Genomic DNA, 14107 nt, shown 5'->3' with positions numbered 1-14107 from the left:
GTCACAGACGGGAGAGGAAATAGTACAAGTCATTGTTGCCTAGAGCAGTGCAATTTATGGGAATACAGGGTTTTAAATCCTTGGATGGATGAAATAGGCCCTCAAAATAAAACACTGATCAGTTCAGAGTTCCTTACTACATCAACTATGTTTTTCACATTGATTCTGTCATTCTGTCACCAACACCTCAGCTAGACTGGTAGAAGAGGCCTAAATTTTGTTGTATCAGTATATTGGTATACTTAAGCTTCTGTACGTATTGCAGACTCCCTTAGACTTAAAAGGAGTATTAAACAAGAGGGTAGGTGAGATGCACCCTTCTGCATCCTCTCAAACGGCAATTTAAAGTTATCAGAGTATTCTTCTCCATTTTTCTTAGTTATATAGAGGAGTACAACTTGTGGTTATCTGCAGGTAAGACTGTTAAATTGACAACCAGCCAGTTGTTATTCAAAACCCCCAAGTACAGCAGAAAGATTAGATTGATCTCCCAGAAAACTGGGAGCTGAGATGTTATTTTGATGTCAGTTCCCCAAGAGCTTTACCAAAACAATGAAGTTTATTTTTAGAAAGAATTAGTGAGCTCACTGAAGTAAATATTTCTTCAGCACAAGGACCTATCTGTTCTGTTCTTGTTGTGGTTAGTAATGTATTCCTCTACATGGAGAAGCTGAGCATTTCATTTGATAACAGGTATGGGACAAGCCTGCTGCTAGATTAAAGGATTTAGTTAATTATTTAATAATTATCTTTTTATTTTGAAGCACAGTGTTTCTTTTGCATTAAGGAGTTTAATATTCTTGGCTTTGTGCTTTCAATTACTCTGGGATAGTATTCCCCGCCGGAGGAAGACATACTTTCTGTTGAATAGGTCAGGGAAAAGATTGAGATTTTTCTCTGCCCCAAATGTATACATTTTAGTAAATTAGTAAAAGGTTTGTTTTTTCCCAAGACTAAACTGTCATGGACTAAGCTAGATCTATCGTCTTTTAGGTATCCAAAACAATGATAACAAAAATTAATCATAATTAATAAAACTAATTCTCAGGTAGTTATGGAAATCTCAAATAATTCTAGAAGGGCTTGCAGGGCAAACAAAAGGTCAACTTTCTTTCCTAACATTCCTTCTAATAGTTGATCTCTCCCTTTCTCCTTTCAGTATAGCTGTCTGCCTTACGCCTTCATTTTTGTGTGTGTTCTCCCAAAGATAAGGGATTTGTTTTTATCCAGGAATGCTTAAAATACAGAAAATGCTGCTCACAGGGACAAGGTGTTGTCTTGTGAATAAATGAGACAGAGAAGTAAAACAGTGTAAATAAATGAGAGATTTCTGTGAGAAGACCCATTTAAGAGGACTTAAATTTCTACTCTGGTTTCCTGTGGAAGCTAGAAGATCGAATACTGCATGAAGTGAAAAGAAGTTCATATTAGATGTAGTAGCTTTCTAATTCTAAAATGCGCTTTCATGTCTCTTGCCTTTGCTTCTCAGCTACAAATTTTAGCAGTTATGCTGTCGTAGGAAAAAACACGGAGTCTCCTCAAATGCGGTAAAGGAGCCTAAGAGCCTCAGATTCTTAATTCACTTTTTTCTATTCTGCTTACTATTAATCCCGTATCTGTAGCTTATACTAGCTTTTTGTCTTTCACTTTGGCTCCTTCCTTAGTTGTACTGTCTGTAGCACTGCTGTCCAGAATTGGTATGGGGAGGGGAAGGAAGAGAAAAGGATTGGCTGGTTTCATACACATGGTGGAAAATAATATGTTCCTTCAAAAATAAAAATACATTTCAGATTCTTAAGTAGGTATCAGAGTTGTGCAGAGTAAAATCACATTTGAGAACAAATCTACTCTTCCAGTACAGAATATAAGTAAACTTTCAGGTTTGCTTGTGTGCAGTCAAAATGGTCTTGAAGCCTCTACTGCAATTTCTGTTAGTGGAGTCCAGTACTGGATGGCTGCTTTGCAGCTGACATCTCAAAGTTAGGATTGACTGCCTAAGGGTAGTGTGAGTAGTCTGTTCTGAAGAGATTTTCCAATGAGATGCAAGTCTGTATTGTTTTGCAGTTCATGGATGTAAGCATGGTGAAAGTTAAAACATCAGTCAGACTTCACTAATGGCGGTTTCATGAAGTTCCAACTGTGCTGCATTCCTTTCCCCTGCTGGGGCAAGAGCATTTGGCTCTTCTTTTTGCAGAGAGAATTTCCTGTAGGGTCACTTTGCACACTGTGTGTGGACCAAGTGAGTCTACTGAATTGGAGTACTAGTCCTCAGCTGCCTTTCTGGTCAGATGCCCACTTGCTGGTTTTATGTGGTGGAATTACAGATGCTCAGCGTGCAGAAAGTTAAGCCCTAGCTATTGCAGTGAACAGAATTTTATAGATGTGTGTTTTGGAGATAATATGTTCAAAACATTTGACCTGTTTAGTTGTATTTGAAGAGCCCTTCCATATAGGCTTAAAGTAAGTGGCCTCTACTGGCTATAAATTAATCTGAAATAGAAATCATAATTTTGTCTTCCTACAGCAGGGTGCTGTGCAAGCATAAAAATAAGAATTAATAATTAATGAAAATTGAGGATTGGACTCTAAACGTCTAATTCAGAATGATATTAAAATATAGTTCAAATTTCAGACTGTGCAAATGGTGAGTATTTTTATTCAAAAAGGTACTGAAATGCTTAAAACTAAGCTTATGTTTAAATGCTTTACTGAAGTGGATACTGTATAGAAATAGGTGTAGTTAATGTTCACAACTGTACAGCATTCGCTTGCTCCTCAAAAAATTCCATATGTGTTTTCTGTTTATAATTTTTTGACTTAATGGCTTATATTATGTAAGGTATTGAAAATATCTTTGAAAATATTTTCTTTCAATCAGCAGACCACAAATCAGACGCAAACAGAATCTCTATCTCCGTCTCCCAACACTGTGTCACCGGTGCCTTTAAATAATCCAACCAGTGCCCCAAGGTTTGGAACAGTTATTCCTAATCGCATCTTTGTAGGAGGAATTGATTTTAAGGTATCTTTTTACTAATTTTGCTTCTAACTGATATTTTATAACTTTAAAGTTCAGTAGGGAAAATGTGAGATGCAAATGATTGTAAGTGTGTTTATTCAGATGATAAGTGGCTTTTCACTGAAATGTTTCAATTGATAGCATGTTAAAGCTTTAAGTCTTGATTTACCTGATTTTGCCACTAAATTGACTGTTTGTACCCCAAGCTGCTAGAAGATTCTGATATAGCAGTTCTTTAGAAGTGTCTATTCTTTTCAAAGAAGTCAGTAGTAATAAGCAAGTATGATAGAAACATATGTACAATTTCTTTATTACATATAGCATTTAGTGTAATTTAATAATCTCTGTGTGTGTGTGTGTGTGTGTGAAAAGTGGACACTTCTTCCCAGAAGGCAATTTAGTTTTCAGTCTTTCATCTCTTTTACCATTTTGCCCAACACTTCCATTTGGTTCAGCACCATAGCAATGATTACTATTTGTGAAAGAAAGCATCTGGTCTCCTATTTTGAGAACCATTCAGTGAGAGAAATGGACTGTTAAAGCTTTAGGAAAAACTTAAATTTACAGTTAGGTAACTTTTTGCATAGATCTGAAGGCATCTTTCTTTAATGTTAGGTGTTGTGCATCTTTGACCTGAGTGAAGGCTCAACATTAGCCTTTCTTAAGAACCTAGCAAGTTCTTAAGAAAGCAAGTGTCATGAGAAGGAAAGGACTCAAGTCCTGAATGTTTTCTGGCAAACCTTTAGATACCATGTTTATGCAGATGCTTGTGAACCTCCCTGTGGATCTCTGAGAACAGCATTCTCTTCCTACTTTCCTTTATCAGTATAGGTTCTGTATATAAGCCTTTGAGTTTTGAAGTTTATTGTCCTGTGTGTATACATTCTCCACATCCTGTAGGTGTTGTATGAAGCTTTAGCTCAGACTATATTATGTTTTAACAATTTTGTCATAGCTTTTTATTCTCATCTTGTTGAAGCAGCTGAGCTGCACGTAATCTTTACAGTTTACAAGATTGTGATTGAAATAATCTCCTAGAAATGGGGAGTCTCCTTTATAGGGCTTTCATTTCTAAGCAGGTAAGTTTAAAGGAGAAAATTACAAGCTTAAAGGAGAAAATTTAAGGGGAGGGTAAATCTAGAGTCTTTTGTACTCTATTAATGCTTTTCATTACTCAGCCATATTAGTTCTTTACCACATATAAAACAGTTTTACAGTATATGCTATCAGTTGTTCGACTGAATTTGTGTTTCTGTATATACAGCCCTTTACACTTCTGTTCAGATGTCAAGCGTGGTCATCCATTCAGGAGAGTAGTTCTGGACTCCATTCGGTATTTTTAACTTTTCCATGGTTGATAGTTGCTTGGGGACTGGTGCAGGCAGTTTCCAAGGAGAAGAGATGATTACTGAGCTTCAGTGAAACACTGAAGTGCATTTTACCTGTTCAGATACACTCATGTTTGTCATTATTCCCCATACTCTCTCAGTGGGTGTGTATTTTCTAATGTGATCAGTTAGGATCAGTTAGGGAAATAGCACAGTCTTCTACCATCAGTGGTTTATTTTGACTTAAGAGTTTACAGAGGGGTATTTGTTTGCTTTGTGGTGGTGTCTTTTTTTTTTTTTTTTAAAGAAAACCTCTTATTTCTCAAATTCAAATAAGGCAGAAACACCTTGGATGTGCAAGAGAAGAGTTTGCTAAATTGTATGCATGCATTTAAAATTAATAAAAGATAGCTACTTAGAAGTACAATAGTACTTCTAATATAATTCCTTAAAATAGTGAAACATATAGATGAACATAGAAGTTGCTTGAGGCATATAGAGATCCATGCACATCCACACACTTCCTTCCAGCATGAGCTGTAGTATTAACAAAGGACCATGCAGAACGGAACATGAAAATCTGTAGTGTGGTGTTCAAGAATATGGTGCCCTAAACACCACGCATTGTTAGGGAAAATTAATTTGCAGAGGGAAGAGGAGCATTCACATAGTCCAGCAGTGCATTTACTTCACGTGCTTAAGTCGGGAACGGTTTTCTTTAAGGATATGCAATTTATTCTCCATTAAAAGTGCCTCTTCTTGCCTGATTTCTGATCGGGAGTTCTGCATGGGGTCTCTCTCTGCCTCTTTCTCTGCAGGGTCTTATGTTTAATGTACTTCAGACAGATGGATCAGAGTGTTTTGCATGGACTTAATGATAAAGTCTGTGAGTTAATGATTTGTGTGTTTGTGTGACCTGTGCGAATTCTTCATAGAAGCCTACATACTCTGCTGGTTTGAAGCTTGAGAACATTACAACTGTTTCATATTTTAAATTGTGTTCTAGTACATAATTTATAGAAACTACAGAACCAAGTTAGCTATATTTGAATTTTAATCTTATCTGTAAAGGAATAATTGTTATCTAAATCTGCTGGCATATAAATTTTATTATTTTAGTGAATTTCTAGCATTATTGCTGAATATGAGATGGAGGAATTAAAAAGTGAGGCTGTTTTCTTGTTTCTTGCTGTGATGCACGTACGTGCTCATTCTTCCACACAAATTGCATCAAGGATTATAATTAGTTTGTGGTAAACTTTATTCAAAGTATATTCATTGATTGACTATGCAAACCAACTTTTCTTCTTTTTGTCTCTTGATTTATTTTACTAGACTAATGAAAATGACCTAAGGAAGTTCTTTGCACAGTATGGCTGTGTGAAAGAGGTGAAGATAGTAAATGACAGAGCTGGAGTATCAAAAGGGTTGGTATAGTAGAGTAAGCATGTTGTAGAAATTGAAAATATAACAGAAAATTGACTGACTGTAGTAAATTGAGTAAGACCTTTATAGTTCAGAGTATTATGTCATTGATAGTCCCATTTATTCTGTACATGCAAAAATGTACTCTTAAACAGCTACATGTAAGTGTGTTTTTAACTTGCCTAATTGTAAAACCATATGGTTGTTATTGTGTAAGATAAAACTATGTGTACCTAGGAAAATGTTAATGGTTATTCCTGATCCTTTTTTTTTAATAGCAATAATAATTTAAACAAATAATCTTAGAAGGGTCGTTTGAGTATTTAAAATGTATATTTTTCCTTCTGAGAGCCAGTATGGAAAGATGTCTGAGAAAGGAAGAAGTGAGAGACATCTGATTGTGGTGGAGTAGAGGGGAAGAATTGGGATTACTTTGTGTAATCTTGTCTGGGGACAAGAGCTCAGGGGACAAATTTTAGAATGAGTCATGACTGCAGAGAAGGGGACTAAGACTGGAAATAAATGATGAGAAAAAAGCCGAAGAGTAAATCTGGGAAAGATGAAGGTTGGCTGGGGAATAAGGTCACTGTTAGAACCCAGAAAATGGTGAAGGAAAGTGAGCAGTACATGGAACAGTTCTACAACAGAAATCTAATGGAAAGAGAATTGAAACAAAAAAGTGTATGCATGAAAATTTTTGCCTTTAAAGTATATTCTCTTAATTTGGAAGAGCTCTTCAGAGCAGAAAGTCTGTGCATGATGTCTGTATCTCATAATTTTAGTGCTGGCAGCAGATAATATATATCAGTAACTAGCGTGCTGAGCTGCAGGTCTTACCTTCATAGAATATACTTACATGGCATGTTCCCGTGACCTGGTCATCCTGGTCTTGGTTGTGTGCTCAAGCCCCCCTACCTTTCTGCTAAATTCAAAACAGTATTTAAGACTGGCAGCGTACACAACCATATAATAAAATAATCCAAGAATACCCAGTTATTACACAGTTGTGATTGCCAATAGGCATTTTGCAACAAAGATGTCAGAAAATAATTGCTTTCAATGATTTTTTTTTTCTGAAATCCAAGCACAGGCTTGATAAACTTATGTTCGACAAATGATTTACAAAACTTATTCCTAACTTTCTGTGTAATTATGTGTTATTAGTTTATTGTCCAGATAGCATATAGAATAGAAAATCTTTATGGGTAAGATCCTAACTTCTGTGGTCTTTGGGTGTGGAAAGATTTCCAGACTTGGTTAAAGAAGGCAATATAGTAAAGGCCCAGAGGTTTAGTAATATAACTAGTCAGAGTTACTGAATCTGTTTACTAAAATGGACATGAAAATACTCACAAGGAATGATAGTACGTATTGCGAAACCTGATCTGCAGACTGGAATGACGGAGGCCTTTTTAGTAGCTCCTGTAGTCTTACCCTAAGAAATGAGCACACAAACCTAAGAAATCATGCGCACAAAATTATTTAAAGTTTTTCTTGAAAGCTTTGTTGAAATTTAGGGCATTCAAGTTCATTTTGAAGAACTTTCAGATTTTTTGTATGCATCTCTCACATTCTTAATAGAACATTAAGTTACCTATTTTTATTAAATACTTCTATTTTTCAGTTTACTACCACATCCATTGGTGTAGATTTCCCCAGGAATGAATTGCGTGGTTTGGGTACAGCAGGAGTTCAGTGTAGAAATAACCAGTCTGATTTGTTGCAGCAGTTAGAAGGGGAATGATGAAAGAGATGTACTTTGTCATAAAGTATAAGACTGCTTTGTCCTTGAGTGCACTGTTATTAGCATTATTCAATGCTAATCATGTCATATGCAAGAATAATTCACAGATGAACGCTATCTCTGTGCTTTCTCTGAGGACCCAATTTAATATAATGGATAGTACTTGTGGAACTGTGGAGCATTCACAGATGTTACTGAAGTTGATGGGAGCAATGCTGTGAAGCTATGAAGTACTGTATAATAAAAAAAAATGTATTCTAAGTGTCTCGTCTTGGACACCTGTAACTAATGAGGGCGTAGGATCAAAATCTCTCTTTGTCTAATAGAAATGAAAGAACTAAAGACATACAGGCATACACTGAATAATGAAGATAATACACAATGTTTTGAGTAGCTATTTGACTGAGCTACCTATTCACTGCAAGGAAACAATAGCATATGATCAGGTACTTAAACATATCAGAAGAAAGATTATAACAAGGATGTTAAATTAGGATTGCAGTTGCTTTTACGATCTTTAAAATAAATAAGTAGTCATTTGTACTATATATAAGTATTAATAGGCAATAGAAATATGAAAATATGAACTCCAGAGACTCAGCTCGTATAATTTTTATTTAGGTATGGCTTCATCACTTTCGAAACCCAAGAAGATGCACAAAAGATTTTACAAGAGGTAAGTAGTATTTCTTGTTACAATTATCTCTTAAGTGAAATACTTCATTTCGTATTAGTCACTCAGTAACTTGGTCCTATGTTTGCCAGATTGAATTTGAAGATGAGATTCTGCCTTCTTCATCCCACATAGTTAAGGCAATGGCTCAGATAAATCTAAGAGAAGATTTGTGCTGAGACTTTCTAAACTAGAGAAGGGACTTGCTGCTTCATAGTTGAGCTCTAGGTTTTAGCAAACATTCTTTAGTTTCTCATCCTTTACATACTCCATAAAGTAGTAGTTCTAGTGCATGCTAATTAATCTTTATCCTTCATAATTGCCTGATTTGCTTCAATAGAAAATTCATCCCTGCAAAGATTTTGTGCAGAGATGGGAAAGATGACTGCTGTCTTTTTTATGTGGTTGTTAGAGCTGACGTCACTCTCCTCAGGAATAATTAGATTCACTTGAGACATTTTAAATAGTGAAGCTCATTTTATGTCACACAGTTGTTGCTTCTACACTTAGCTAGATGAATATCTTAATGTTCTTTCTAGAATCTTTCTTGAGACAATGTTGTAGGTTAGCTTTTCAGTTACTCATTTTTGAAAATCTTTGTTCCACGGTCTGACTGGAATTGATTGGATAGGTTTGTCAGTCAGGTCCTATTTATATGCATGAAGGTATCTGGAAGAAAAATGGGAAATAGTACCTGAGACTTGCAAATTGTGCTTTCCCAAGAATAAAGCTGTTTCAAATGTGGAAAAACTGAACCGATGTTGAGATTTCACATATTAAATTAAAAAAAGTTGGGACATTTTAAAATGAAATCTTCATGAGTGTTTTGAAAAACATGAGTCTATGAAGCTAGAAGAAAAGAGAAAGAAAACAGGACAGAACTTCCTGAGTCACCTGTTTTTCTTTACCAGATTTTGTAGTCAGTCTCTCCTGTGAACTAGGAGAGTACCAATGATTCTGAAGACCATTTTGAAAAAGGTTTAATATTTTTCCTCTCTTGCAAGTGAAGCCTTACTGGTACCTCTTTCAATGATACTTTTTTTTTTTTGTCTACTGAAAGTACCTTGACTTAGACATCCTACCATTTTATCACCTTTTTCACCAATGCATAATACTGCTATCTCATATTCGTTACACAGTCAATTAGTATCTATGTCTTTCTCAGACATTTTCAGTTGATGAGTTCCCAACCTTTATTTATTTTTTTTTTGCTTGAAATGAATGATCTTTCATTTTGTACTATTGAATTTCATCTCACTTACATTACTGGTGTCTTCAAGATCATCCTGTACTTTTTGTATGATAGTCTGATCATTCTCTGCATTGATTTTTGCCTCCTGCTTTTGTATCATCAGTAATTTCTTCAGAATTTTCTATTTTTTATGTTGCAATCTATGATAAAAGTATTAAATTGGATGAGTCTGAAGAACAGACCTTGGAGTTTTACCAGCCTCCTCTTTCCAGCCAGATACTATCGCTTCTAATGATACTTCTACCCTTCACAGCTTTTCCGATTAATCCCCATTTTCTCTAGAATCAGTTGTAATTTCTCATGCAGTGCTATGTTAGGTGCTTCAAAGAAGTCTACAGCAATGGGGTATTTCTCTTAACTGAGAATCATATACATATATGTGTATGTATATAAAAGCAATCTAAATTCTGATGGATCACATAATGAAAAGGATTGTGTTTGGGAAGGATCTTCTTGTAGCCTGTCCGAGGAAGCAGTTTGACTGAAATGTTCATCTGCATTAGGAAGAGTGTTGCCAGCAGGTCAAGGGAGGTGATCCTGCCCCTCTATCAGCCCTGAGGAGGCCTCATCTCGAGTATTGTGTCCAGTTCTGGGCACCCCAGGACAAGAGAGACATGGAGCTACTGGAGAGAGTCCAGAGTCCATATCTGCCCTATAAGGAACGGCTGCGAGAGCTGGGCCTCTTCAGCCAGGGGAAGAGAAGACTGAGGGGGGATCTTACCAATGTGTACAAGTACCCGAAGGGAGGGTGTCAGGGGGACGGGGACAAACTCTTTTCAGGACAAACTCTTTTCAGTTGTCCCATGTGACAGGACAAGAGGCAAAGGGCAGAAATTGAACCACAGGCAGTTCCGTCTGACCGTGAGGGGGAATTTCTTCCCTGTGAGAGTGATGGAGCACTGGGACAGGTTGCTCAGAGAGGTTGTAGAGTCTCCTTCTGTGGAGATCTTCAAGGCCTGCCTGGACGCAACCCTGTCTAACATGCTCTAGGTGACCCTGCTGAGCAGGGAGGTTGGACTAGACGATCTCCAGAGGTCCCTTCCAACCTTACTGATTCTATCTTTCGGGAGGTTGCTCCATGTATATTAGGTATTTATGCCCTGGTTAATACTTACAAATAAGACACAAATTCAACACAATAGTTTATCCTCTTCCTAAATTCAACACAATAGTTTATCCTCTTTCTAATTTTTAATCCCAAAGGTGCGACTTTGCATTACACACAGATATTTAAGCATTTTGCTAAATTGGGCCCAAATGAAGAAAGTATTTTGATTATAGTTCTAACTGAAAACTTACTGTAACATGGTAATGTTTTGCATACATTCTCTCTTATGTAACTATTCAGGGGAGTAGACTTGCTTATTCTTTTGGGTTTTACATAGCAGTAATAAAGAGATTCTGACAACTTAAAAAACCCTGCTTATTTGCCCTCTCTCTTCCCATTGTATTAGCAAGTAGTGTACTTATTTTGAGCTTAAAATCAAAGCAAGATTTTTGTTTTATTTACAGGATGTACGTGACATTTGCTTTCTGTTATATGCAAAAGGATTAGAGGAGAATGTAATTTTACTGTTCTGTAGCTAGTAATTTTTTAGTTCTTCTACTGTAGTTTAACTTTACTGGTATCTTTTTTTCTGGCTTGCTTTTATATTTTGTCAGTCTGGATACAAATAAGTTTTAAGGCAGTCCTAAGTGAATATGAATATTTCTACATTCAGCCCTTATAATCTGGTCCTTTCTATATATTTATTTGTTGCTGTCATCTTTTGTAAAAAATGTCACAGTCATAAAAATTAAATTTAATTTTTGTACTTGAAATTACCAGTTTGTTTACACAAACTTTTATAAAAACATTAAATACATGATTGCATGAGGACAAATGTAAAACTAAAATCTAACAATTATAGTTATCATTGTTAGTCAGGAGGCTCCATTTGGAGTAAACAATTTTTGAAATTACTGATGATTACTTTTGATTACATGAAGTCTAAGATTAGGATAGAAAAGGGGCTGTTCCTTTTTTGGGGTTTTCAGGTGCACTGTAAATAAAAGGCAAGGGGATAAAACCTGCTAGGTGGCTTATCTACTTTTGATTTTCATTTTTTGGGTGCCTAAATATATGTAGAAAATACAAATACTGAATGCCTTTTTTTTTTTTATTCTAGGCTGAAAAACTTAATTATAAGGATAAGAAATTGAATATTGGTCCAGCAATAAGAAAACAGCAAATAGGGATTCCTCGTATGTATTTTCACTTACATTTGTATGTTATGTATGTAAGTGTGATTATAAATATAAATTTTTGACCAGAATGTGCCCAGTCTTGCACTTCAGTAGTGCTGTGCATGACATTATCTTAGAATATTCAGTAGAGGAAGTAAATAGCTACCAGGGGAAATGTCTTAAGAAACAGATAGATGTCTTTGGTTCCTTAGTCTCTTTTAATGTGTTCTTTACATCCTTTCTTGGAAAAAATTATGTATCTAAGAACAAGCTCAATGGAAATTTCTCTCTTGAATGACAGCATGCCGCTTACAGTTGACAGGCAGAGCTTTAAACACTTAGAAAGACTGTCCTCACAGATTCTGCAGAATAAAGGGGATTTTGCTTGTTGGTTGATTGGGTTGATACTGTTTTTTGTTTTTTGTGGGTTTTTTTATGAGCAGAATCTGTCAGGACTGTTTTACCTTTCTTTCTACAGTAAAAACTGTAAGGAATGGGTGGTTGCAATCACTACTCAGTTCTTAAGAGTTCTTTGCTGTAAGATAATGGCTATGCATTCCTTCTCTGGCAAAAAGCTACATAGGCTGAACACTTATGTAAGAGGAATATTGATAAGTTTTCTTTGTCATGTGGCTGTTCTTTGTTTTGGGTAAGTAGTGGTAAGATGTGCTTCTGTGGGAGACCTTTGTGTTGTACAGATGTTCTTCTAGGAAAGAGGCCCTCCCCTCATGCCAGGGAGATATTTTGTCTCTCTTATATGCTCTGAAAATTCAGAATGTAGATCACCAGTTTTTACCATCTAACAGTTTTTCGACAGAGCTGTGCATGCTGTTCTGTTATTCTTCAGTAAGGGCTATATATCTGAAACTTAACTTATACTTCACCTTCAGTATTTGTTTTTGGTATAGCTTGAAAGAGTTGAAATAAACCTTTGCTCATCTTCCAATTGAGGACTATACTGAAGAATTTTAGTTTGATTTTAAAAATTTCTTTAGTTGTTGATATGGTCACTTTATTGATGAGAAGAAGTCTTTAGATATTAGTGATGTTGGTGTAGACTCATTTTTCACTCGAGACAGAAAATATTTCCCACTCCTTTCTCCTCATATGTATAGGTATGCCCTTCTTTCCTGTAAGCATGTAAGGTAGCATTTGCCCAGGGGAAATGGAGCACTGTTCCAACTTTCTAGTTTCTTTGCTTTAGAAATTATTCAGCATGATCTCTGCTCTGTCATCATAAATGTGTTGCTCATGTCTTCTGCTGTACTTTGTTTCCTTGTCCATCTCTGACTTGGACTTCTTCATTGCATTGCCAGATTTTTTTGAAGTCTAGTGGTGCTTCCGTCCTGTGATTCTCATGCTGAATGTGTGTATTGATTAGAAGAGGGGTGTATCACTGACTGCATTTTAAGCCTGGAACCTAAGGAACGAGGAAAAAAATCTTTCAAAAATACATTCTGAAGGCAGCTACTCTGTCCTCCTGACATCTCTGTTCTTGTAGTCAGCACCAGCTGACTCTGCCACCTCTTGTTCAAGCCTAGGATAGATACATGATACACAATCAGACAGGCATCTAGGAACGTATCTCAGGATCTGATTTCAGTATATTTGCTCTCATGCTCAGCCCGCTAACCTAATCACTACGATACTTTGTGTTACTGCAGCTCCTTCTGAGGTTTGTGAAACCAGAAAACCTAGACTCATAAATACCACTGTGGAACTGGGGCTCTATTGTATTTAGTAGAGTTGAAGGATAATCTCCTTAATAGTCTCATTTATTGCTGTCGTCTCTAGCCCAACTGGAATCTAGCACCTGTCTTCCTCTAATACTAAGTTTTACAATATTCAGGTCTGTGCCATCACATTACCTTTTGTGCTAAGATTTGAGCAAGTTGGGAGGATCGTTGTTTTCATAATAAACACTGTGTACATCTGATACTAAAATAGTATGTTCTATCCAGTGGAGTGATTTTTTTCTTTTTTGGTTTCTCAGCTCAGTCACCAGCAGTTACCTAGATTCATGGTGAGGAGCCCCTATCCTTTGTTGCCTCTGCAAGTTGGACTTAGCAAGTATATGAGTTTCTCATTTTCCTGCATCTTCCTTGATGGTCACAAAAGCAGGTGTAAGAATCAAGTCAGTGACAGATAGTTTATCAAGGCTGTGACCGGCAGGCACAGGCAGTATTTCCATTTTTCTTATCTTGGTGGGAGCAAGCACCTGCCCTAAGGTTGGGATGAGATATCCTAAGCTTCAGTTTAGGAGGGAGTAGGAATAAAGAAAGAAAGTCTTTGGTCTTAGGTATCTAATATCTCATGTCTTTAATCTAGAGTGGATAGAAAATCGATGTTTAAGTATTGCTATTCCTCACAGGCTTTTGAATAGTGCTTTTTTAAAAAAACAAAAACAAAACAGTTCAACTACATTCAATCCATGAATTTA

The 14107-nt window shown here is 36.3% G+C and overlaps 1 protein-coding gene across 3 annotated transcripts in view; it reads left to right on the top strand.

Moving 5' to 3' along the window:
* The window catches only part of BOLL (boule homolog, RNA binding protein), a 39920-nt gene that overhangs the window by 2726 nt on the left and 23087 nt on the right, over nucleotides 1-14107 (top strand). For all 3 annotated transcript variants that reach the window (XR_009958775.1, XM_062578740.1, XM_062578739.1), the window contains exons 2-5: nucleotides 2882-3022; nucleotides 5683-5774; nucleotides 8138-8192; nucleotides 11610-11685. Coding sequence is in view for 2 of the 3 variants with exons in the window: in XM_062578740.1 (XP_062434724.1) it covers nucleotides 2882-3022; nucleotides 5683-5774; nucleotides 8138-8192; nucleotides 11610-11685 (364 nt within the window). In the remaining variant the exon portion in view is untranslated. The remainder of the gene's footprint in view (nucleotides 1-2881; nucleotides 3023-5682; nucleotides 5775-8137; nucleotides 8193-11609; nucleotides 11686-14107) is intronic.

The sequence above is a fragment of the Rhea pennata genome, chromosome 6, assembly GCF_028389875.1.
Source record: "Rhea pennata isolate bPtePen1 chromosome 6, bPtePen1.pri, whole genome shotgun sequence".
Lineage (NCBI taxonomy): Eukaryota > Metazoa > Chordata > Aves > Rheiformes > Rheidae > Rhea > Rhea pennata.
Note: the sequence above shows the minus strand (reverse complement) of the source record. Positions and strands in the feature narration are given on the sequence as shown.